This window comes from Morone saxatilis, unplaced genomic scaffold (assembly GCF_004916995.1).
Source record: "Morone saxatilis isolate NCDOM2014 unplaced genomic scaffold, NCSU_SB_2.0 Contig5, whole genome shotgun sequence".
Taxonomy (NCBI): domain Eukaryota; kingdom Metazoa; phylum Chordata; class Actinopteri; family Moronidae; genus Morone; species Morone saxatilis.
This window is the reverse complement of record NW_023340095.1, coordinates 11961604-11971687: the sequence shown is the minus strand read 5'-3', so window position 1 is coordinate 11971687 and position 10084 is coordinate 11961604. Positions and strand designations below refer to the sequence as shown.

Below are 10084 nucleotides of genomic sequence, written 5' to 3'. Positions count from 1 at the left end.
CATATTTGAGAACGCTGATTTTATCTTCCTCTGATAAAACAGCAATCAGTGATCATCAGAATTGTGTTAATTCATTTTCTGTCAACTCAACTATTCAAATCAACTAATGATGTCAGCACTAAACATCTAACCCCTCCAACTATCAACTTAAAACTCAACACGTGCTTCAGCAGCGAAGGCAGACACCTCAGGGAGAGGTCAGCCAGTTCTTAGGTCTCGCTTTATAGCTCTCCTGTTTTTTCCGTCAGCCATAGAAAACCCTGTTGGGTTTTCTGAGGACAGTCTTTTCTCCTGCACACAATGCTGATCAGGCCTGGAGAATGGCTGATCACATTTCAGCATTGTTGTGTTTGCATGTGAGAGCGGCTCGGGGGGGCGTGTACAAGTGCCACACAGACGTTTAATGCTGCACCAAAGGCAACAGACGATTCATCAGCCAGGAGGGAGGTTTAACTCTTTCAGGCTGTCTGAGCCGGTGGGGGGTGAAGGCATTTCTACAACTGGGGTTAGGAGCTTTGGTGGAGGGATATGGGTAATACTTATGCCTTTGTGAGACTTTGCCTACGAGGGATAGGGTGTGCATGCACTGCTGCAAGTGTGAAAGACGCATGTAAGTTCTCATGTGTGCGTGTGGACTCACTGCGTGTCGGCTGTGCAGTTTCTCCAAAAGGGTGTAGTCCGTGCCTTTGGGGAAGCGACTCTCCTCATTGATAAGAGCCAACATGCCCAGTTTCTAAAGGGGAGACAGACAAGAGGAGCAGAGAGGGTAAAACACACCACAGTCATGATGGAACTAGTTATAATCCCATTGGGGCACATCTGGTAGCTTTTATTATAACAATGCGTCCAGGAAACACCATAGTAATTCATTCAATTTCCTCTTTTATTTATAAAAAGAAGGTTCACTGAGCAGGCACAATGTTTGGCAGCAACACCTTTCAGCCTCATATTTCTTAAGATACACACACTCATACTAATAAAGCAGGAATCATCTCATAGAGGGCCATCAAGCCATGTCTCAAGTGTACGGTTAAAATGGTTTTAATGTAGTATTTTTGCTTTCCCTGAACTTTCCGAGTTTGTGATTCTGAGAACCTTTCAGAAACATGACATCGACCTCTGCAGAAGCTCAGTTCTGACCATCATTATAACTATGGTGATAAAATAACACCGGCAGTCTTAATGCTTCACTTCAACCATACCTCCAACCGCTGGTTGGTGTACATTACTGTGCACACAACATGCAAAATGAGACTATATAATGATAGAGTAGGAGATGGAGGTCAATGTAAGCAAGCACAATGAGGCGTCTAGGTCGCTCTGGCTGGCGGTTAGTGGTCGATCCTGGTGGTGACTTTGCTCTCTCAGGGTCTGACTGTTACCTTTTCTATGAGATCCAGACACTCTGCGTTATCCATCCAGTCTATTGCCTCCCACTGGATCCCCTCCCTGTGAGGACAAAGACACACACACACCATGTATATATATATATAAATATAAACAACAACGGCCGTATTGTCCTGCATGGACATGTGATGAAATGAGCAATGTCCAAACTGCTGGCCCATTATACAAGAAAACAACTGTCTGGGGGAGAAACTGAGCCGATTCCAAACCTCTGGCAGTTTGCCTGTATTGCTAAGAGGAGGCCCAACCCGCATCTGCATCCCTATCTGTCTGTAGGACAGTCTCCAGCACATGAAAAGTCTTGTTTTACTTTAAGTGTATCCACCAGCATACAGGTCTAATCTGTAGAAATGCAATGTCTTTACCTGTTATACTCCAGCTGTTCAAGCGAGAAGATGTGCTTGTTGAAATACTCCTGGAGTTTCTCGTTGGCGTAGTTAATATTAAACTGTTCAAACCGGTTCACCTACAGGGATGGAAGAACATGATTTCAAAGTCTACTCCATCTACCTTATGGAAAAGTCCAGATGGGGATTTAAATAAGGATTTAGATTTTTTTTTTTGCTGAATGAAGATTAAGGTTGGACTTTCACCTCGAAGTTCTCAAAGCCAAAGATGTCCAGGATGCCAATGGACTTGAAGTTGTCTTTTCCTTTGATCTTCTGGTTGATCCTCATTATAATCCAGGAGAAACACTGAGAATAAAGTGCCATGGCAACCGAATCTCGTGAGTCTACAGCCTGCAAAAATCAGGACACAAAGAGATGAGGTTACCATGGATACCAAGTCAGGCATAAATAATAAGAGAGAGGAAACTTTGCAGACTGTAAACTTAACACAACATACAGTATATCACCATATATATTTCATCAGTTCTATCAGATGGTGGTTAAAGCTGTTAAAAACAACGACATGTTTGTTTGACTGTGAGGCCTCAGTGGAGTCTCTATAAAACAAATAGTGGTTTGGAGACAAAGGTGTGTTATGTCAGCATCTGTCTGCAGGCAGCAGGTAAGACAACGTCTGTTTTCACAACAGACAGTGCTGTTTATCGCCTGCATATCTTAAGAGTGACGCACTGCAGGCAGTATTTATTGTATTTCAAAAATCCAGGGAAAACAAAGACAAATCAGAGTAATGTATAAACACGCTTTCATAGATGACTGTCTCGAGTTTTTAAACCCTGCACAAGGCAATGACACCTTCCAACCTGAGCATGATGACACAGACAGACAGAGCCAGTGGCAGCAATACTTGCTGTGTGTACATTTTGAGTATTTTCCATTTTATGATGTCTTGAAGGGAACCACTGGACTAAACTAAACTAAACTACAACTGGAAAATGCTACATGTGCACTGATGCATCAATCTGAACAATTATGACATATACAATAATATATCACTCAGAGAAGCATTTTTTTATGTAAAACATGTTATTTTACTTTGATACTTCATGTACATTTTGCTAATAATGCTTGTGTACTTTACATTCTTGTACTGGTGCTGTTACTTGAATAAATAAATATGTATAGTAGTATATTTTATTTACATGCAGAACATGATGTCACATGACATCTGAAAATTAAACATTATGAGAGAGAAAAAACCTAAATCTGCAGATGAAGACCATGTGATATGATCGAAAGCTTCCATGTTTCCAAGGTCACGAATGAAGTGTCAAACTCATGTTTGAGCCCACATGGATGAGAAGTCCTAGAGATCCATCTACAGAATATCTACAGATCTATGACAACTGAGCAAACTCTGTCTGCTGAGGAAGACTATGTGATATGATCAAAAGCGAGTAAGTGAGCTAGAACCGTTTGAAACTATCATAGTTAAACAAATAACAAAATCTATTTCTAATCGCCTTTCGACCACAGAGATTTGATTTTCTCCAGCTGCTGTGAAGTCGGCCTTTCAGCCAGACACCATCCGTGTACGAATATAAAAAGCTTGAGCTTGCCAGCTACACTTCCTCCACAGGCATTGTGCTTGAATTGAAAACAAAACAAGAGTGTGGCGGTGAGTACTGTATTTGGGGCAACAATGCTCCTGGGCTTTTGAGTAATCCATCATGCCCCGTCACCTCTTGCAACTAGCGGGTGTGAACAGAGTGCTGGTGGCTCCAGGATCTCCGTCACAGGGGTGAGAAGAATGGCTGTTTGTCCAGAATGGGGGTGGGAGGGGGGCTAGCGCAGGCAGTCGTGGGGTGGGTGACCCCTGGCCGCTGTGAGAAGAAGCCATTCTTACTGACTCCAGGACTGGAATAATGAACTCTATTAAGAGACAAGCTGCTTCAAAGGCCAGGCAGAACAAGCAGCAGCAGGGTGACAGCACAAGGTCTTTGTCTGGTGATGAAAAGCTTTTTTGTGACTTTCGTGTCCCTGTGATAATAGTAAAGGTCCATTCTGCATATTTGCTTATATTTATGCATATGAGTGGGCTGAAGGCTGCTTGAGCTCAGCCAAAAAGGATTGTGTCATGCGTCAGAATGTGCTTGTGGCATATGGTGAAAAGGATAACACATGCAGATAAAGACTTGTGAAATATTCACATTAATTACAGACCACTGCATGGACATTTGAAGCCAAGGGAGACACAATTATTGCACCAACGTCTTGGTGAGGAGAAGACTCTCACTTCACCCTCAGTCATTGGTTCTATTGTGCTTTTGACTCAGATCACTATCATGATGGCTTTATTGTGCCAGGAATCTGGCAGACAAAAAGCAGGAAATGGCTGGGAGTCACGCAAGGGATCTGGAGAGGCATGTGGGGGAGAGTGCTAGGAGAAAGGCTGTGTGTGTATGTGTGTGTCACCAGGACAGGGGAGGGAGAGGGGAGAGGACAGGGGGCAACCAACAGACATAAACTGTATGTTTCAGTGTCTTTAATTCAAGAGAAAAAGGCAGTGCAGAACTCTGAAGACGCCCTGAATTCTGGGAAATAATGGTAAAGGAAATGTTCAGGATTGTTGTGTGTCGGCGGTGTGAGTCCTGTAAGGAACAGTGGAAGAGGAAATTGAGTTGTATGTGTTTTTACCTGCTCCACAGTGAGTGGTGAGCAGATCTCCTCTCCTCTGAGGATCATGGAGCGTTGGGTCAACACCTCTGACAGCTGGAAGGAGTCTAGGCCCAGCAGCTCGCTGACATTACTGACCACTGAAACACACAAAAAAAATCTTAGTTGTAGTGTATGTATAAGTAATGCAGAACACAGACGGTTCAGGTGACTCTTATTGATGTCGAACAACAGATGTAACATATAGACTGTGATCCTATACAGTCTATAGGAAACTCTACTCTGTTTGGCGGGGCTATAGTATTCTGCAGTCACTGTAGTTCACTGGTTCTTTGGAAAAGAGGTCAGACACAGCGAACAAAGGAGCCTTGAGCTCATGTTACAGCCTGTTCAGTACTCTGTCTGCTAGTGCAATGTCAATCAAACTCAGGGGCATGGGGAATACTGTACAGTGGTCCAACATTGGCAAGGAGCTAATTATCTGCTTTAGAGTTTTTCAGCGGAAACAATAGGTTATTTTAACTGCACCTGGCTTTAACGCCTAAACCCAAATGTTCATGTTTTTCCCCTGAAAATAGCATTAAAGATTGATTAAATATCTTCTCACTATTTGATAAACATCAGAAACATATTGTGCTTGGCATTTTCTTACACACATTGCTGTTATGTTTTAAAAATCTAAGGAAATAGACTAGAACTTAAAATAAAGTTGTCAGTAATTGATGGTTTTACCAAAGAGCTCATGAGGTTGTTTCATTGTCTGGCTGACAAAGGAGAACTTGTTTGGTAAGCACTGTGCTCTCATGATTAAAAATACTGTGGTTTTCCAAGAAAATGCTTAACTTATGTGACACTTTAATGTAAAGACCTATAATTTCCAAATAATTTCCTAATACTTTCCTAGAAAATGCCCTATAAATATAATTTGGTATTTATTACAGGGAACACACACATTCCCTTAGAGAACTGTTCTTATTTATTATTTATTTTTATTTATTATTCATTTAATATTGGAAACGTCCAGCTTTTCTGTATTGTATGTATATCATCTTTTTGGGTGTCCATCTGACCTGCTGTGTACTGACTAAAATACTCTTCGCACAAATTGAGCACTATCTCCGTCTTGCCTATAATTAGACACAGTTCTTTCTAGAAAACTGTCTGGAAATTATGAAGAATGGTTTCAGATAAAGCATAACTAGAAATTCATATTTTTACATATCTGTGTCCTACAAAAGTTTCAACAGCGTGGTACAGACTGAGGATGTATATAACACTCAGAATCAACCAATCTGTTCTATATTATTCTCTTAATTCCTTCTCCTACCCCCTTTGGAAGTGATCTGAGCTCCACCAGCAGTCATGAATTCAATGTTTCCCATCTGGAGGACAGCAGAAAGCAACTTGAACACATCTCTGATCTCCTCCTCAGTGAATTCCATCACTTTCAGGGCCTCCTGCAACACAACACAGACAAAGTTAGACAACATGTCACTACAAGGACACAGGAAACACACTAGACCCATTCAAGATGTAACAGCAGTTAAACCTAATTTTGTTTTCCCTTGGAGCAATAAAACACTTGTATGAACAGAATCAAAATGTGCCTCCAAAGAAAACATGACACAATCAAATAACATCTTTCCCCTAGACTCATGTTTCCTAGAAGTCAAGTTTCTGTCTAGTAATACAGTCATGATAAAGAGTTATGGCACCCCCTAGGGGTAAAACAATCAAATTACACTGATTAATTACTACCGGCTTTTCTGGAGCTTCTCTTACCATCACACTGTCAAAGAGCTGCTTATCGTCCAGGCTGTTGTCCTGCACGCAGCCCGACTGGCTCAGGTAGTGATACGACTCAGGACCCTCGGACAGGAGGTACATATCTGCAACACAGACGAGGAAACTCACACTAAATGAATTCAAACCTGGTGCATTCAACAACACCCAAAATAGACAACTAAGTCTTATGTCATTATATTCTTCTTCTGATGCTACTGATTCTTAAGCATACAGAGCAAAAGTCATTATATAGACACAGAGACAGCCATTACAGCTGGAGAGATACATATAGAGATATATATTTTCAAAATCAGCAACAACCACATATTAATTAACTACATAATAATTTTAAGCTATACAAAGTATACTGTTGCAAACCTCAACCCTTTGCTGTGAAAACCAACCAAAAAACTTCTGAACTACTTTCTATTAAATAATAATACAATTATTTAGCATTTTTCATTAGAGCTGCTGAAGTAGATATTTTTATAATTCTGATATTTTGGACATTAGTCTCTTGCTATCAATAATGAGAGGCCAAGTGAATGATTAAGTGTTCTTTTGAACTCTGTAGAAACAAACCTCTGTGGTCTCTGTCTGCCCCTGCTAGCAGAGCATAGAAGATATGGTAGTTTCTTTCGCCGGGATTCTGTCGAACCACACGGTTCTTGGAAAGAGAAGATGGTTAGAAGAAAATGTTATTTAATGAATTAATGGATTCTGTTGATGAATTACAAGTTCGTGTGCATGTTGATTAAATCATATAATGAACTTGCGGATCCCATTCGTTGCGCTTACCTTTTCCAGCAAATCTGATGATTGAAAGTCAAGGAGAAGAATAAAAACTTACAATGAATATATCCTCTGAAACAGACACTATGGACATCTGAGTTTTCTATGGTATATCGAAGTGAACTGTGGAAGGATACAGTCAATGATGCAGCCTCCTTGAATGTTTCCGTTCTGGGAAAAGTGGAGCTGGATAAACTTCCCAAAGCGACTGGAGTTATTGTTGTACACAGTCTTAGCATTCCCAAAGGCCTCCATGATGGGACTGCAGAAAGAGGAAAAGCAATCAAGCAAACCTCCACTAAGGAAACCTTTTTTTATTTTTACAGATCCCATGTCTGTCCATCACTGTTTTGATTTAAATGTTCATCCAGATACAGACTTTGTGCAGCCTTGTAAAGTATGACTAAAAGGAATTTAGTACATCAGAAAGATCAGTATTGTTGGTTGCCACAAAGAGCCACAAACCAAATACACAATTTTTGTTAATTCCACAAATTCTATGAATGTTTGTGACTTATGATGGTCTAAACAAGACTCATTACAACAAACGTTGTAACAACAAAAGCTGCCCTATGCAAAATACCATAAATAATAACAAAGAAAACTTTTCTATATCTGTTAAACTTATACACACACAGACTCTGGGTCAGAGGTTGGGGTTCAAACAGTACCTGCTCTGGACGAGGGCCTGCTCCACCCTGGTGGTCCTCTCCGACAGAGGAGTACCTGCTGAGTTTTGACTCATCACTGAGAGAAACTTCAGCAGCAGCTTGGTGCTCTCCGTCTTCCCGGCACCACTCTCCCCACTGAAAACATAAAGACAAAGAGAGATAGCTACATAAATGGATCTGTCAAACCTGTTCAACTTACTTCTGATATGTCCACGAAGCATTTCCTTTCAAAATGTTCAATCTTTTTTTTATTAAATGTGGACCCTGGGTTTTAAATTGAAGCTGTTATTGATACCTGATGAGGATACACTGGCTGTCATGTCTCTTCCACAGACAGCGGTAACACTCATTGGCCACGGCAAAGATATGAGGAGGCAGCTCCCCCATCTGGTGCTTGCTGTACAGATCAACTGCAGTACCGTCATACAGACCGGCTATCTGCTTGTAGGGATTTACTGCCGCCAGGATAGAACCAATGTTTGTCTGAGGGAAATGAGAAAGCAGATGGAAGAATGAGGGAGATAAAAAAAAGAGAGGAAGACACAGATTAACAACAAAAGATGACAGAATACACATGGTACAAAGAAAGAACTTGGGATTTTACACTCAGTCTGCAGCTTTTACATCTTGCCAGGCACAGATTTAACTTCTGTATGACATCTACAGAACAATTAGTTAAAACTATAGGTTAAGTAGATTCAACCAGTTTCCTGTCTCCTCGCTCTGACATACTACCTGGAGTCAGTAATACTCTTGAACTACTGCATCTGGCCTAGTTTGCACTGAGGTTGGTAATATTTTAGGATCCATTGCTCCTGCTCGGCTAATGCGCTTTGGGGAAAAGTGCCTCACAAAAGTGTGTTTGTGGGTCATCATTCCACAATGAAATCATTCTGTGATGCCATGTAGACAGACCGTGTGAGCCCTCTGAGATGAGATTAGGAGATAGGATTTCTAAAAACATAGTTACCACGAGTCTGTGGGCAATGATTATTTCAATAAAGCCCGGGTAATGTTTCAGTGCTCTACTGCAAAAATAATCCCGGCAGTGAGACAGGGTCAAACAAACATATCTATAATCTTATAGGAAAATCCAGCTGTGAATTTATTTCATTGTATTCCAGGAGTTACCTGTAGTTTGTTAAGTGTTGTATTTTACTATTTCTGAAATCAAAACCATATCTTGAGTCAGCATTGCTTGCTTCTGTTAAAGTTAGTGATGGTGTTTATTTCCTAGAATGCCTTCTGGCATGTCCCAAACTTGTTTTGGAGAGAGCAAATTAAGTAGTAATTTCAGAGTAATAGGAAAAATGTGAGTGTGAGTAAACGTGGATCATGCTCCTGAATAAAAACACAACACATCTTGTCGTATTCCATTTGCTTTGCATCAAACAAGTTACACCAAAAACGGGCATTTCCCGCTGATGTTTTTGAGGGTTTGAGATTTGTTATGCTTTGAATCTCTAGTCTAGCTGTGCTGCACATCCCAGTTTACCAGAACACACCCCTGAGCAACACAATGGACCCACAGACTCCAGGTACATCATGATTAAGACAGTGCCTTACATAGATGTTGTCTCTCTGGTAGCGCAGAAAGAGGTTGTGCATGATGGCAGCTTCGTGCAGCTCTGCCAGTGTGGACATGTCCTCTACTCCACTGATGCTGCTGGGGTGCATCGGATACACCATCTCCCTGTTCAGTTCTGCCTTCTGGAGGTAGATCACCTGGAATCACACGCACAAAAAAAGTTTCACTATCCTGTATGTAAGTGTTAAAATTTGATTTAAAAAAAAATCTAAACCAGCAGTCTGCATGTAGCATCAACATGTAGCATTACAGTAATTCAAAAATGTTTTTTTGCAGGAGCAAGCAGGACCCTAAGCTCTGATCCAGCACCTTTTTAACTGAACTAGACAGCATCCTTTGAAGAGGAAAAGGAACATGTAGTTATTGTACATATCAGGCAACAATCATAAGAGATGAAGAGGTACTCTGTAATATGTAATAGTAACCATTTGGATTAAAATCTAATGTGCACTTTGTACCAAGGAGTACTGCCATAATTAAAGCACTGCTTTAGTTCAGTGTATAAACTGCACCTCTGCTACTATTAACAGACTGGTATGGAAGGATGGCAGTCAAATACATTAGAGCTGCAATCAACTATTGTTTTTATTTTATTATCGATTCAACTGTTGATCTGTTGTTTTTGTTCAGCCAAAGAAAGAAACCATCACAATTTCCCAGAACATCTTCAAATATCTTATTTTGCCTGACCAACAGTTCAAAACCTCAAAATATTCCAAGATGATGAGATGAGATGACAGACCACAGTCTTTAAATATATGACAATATATATATATATACATATATATATATATATATATATATATTTGCATGTGCTA

At 40.6% G+C, this 10084-nt stretch overlaps 1 protein-coding gene across 1 annotated transcript in view; it reads right to left on the bottom strand.

The window, feature by feature from the left end:
- Positions 1-10084, bottom strand: part of myo10l3 (myosin X, like 3) — a 53582-nt gene that overhangs the window by 21138 nt on the left and 22360 nt on the right. Inside the window, exons 3-15 of the mRNA XM_035676461.1 lie at positions 9245-9403; positions 7974-8161; positions 7679-7813; positions 7145-7269; positions 7014-7027; positions 6798-6882; positions 6213-6319; positions 5758-5887; positions 4452-4570; positions 2001-2147; positions 1773-1873; positions 1383-1449; positions 641-733 (exon numbers count right to left, since the gene is read on the bottom strand). Of these exons, the coding sequence (XP_035532354.1) occupies positions 641-733; positions 1383-1449; positions 1773-1873; positions 2001-2147; positions 4452-4570; positions 5758-5887; positions 6213-6319; positions 6798-6882; positions 7014-7027; positions 7145-7269; positions 7679-7813; positions 7974-8161; positions 9245-9403 (1470 nt within the window). The remainder of the gene's footprint in view (positions 1-640; positions 734-1382; positions 1450-1772; positions 1874-2000; positions 2148-4451; positions 4571-5757; positions 5888-6212; positions 6320-6797; positions 6883-7013; positions 7028-7144; positions 7270-7678; positions 7814-7973; positions 8162-9244; positions 9404-10084) is intronic.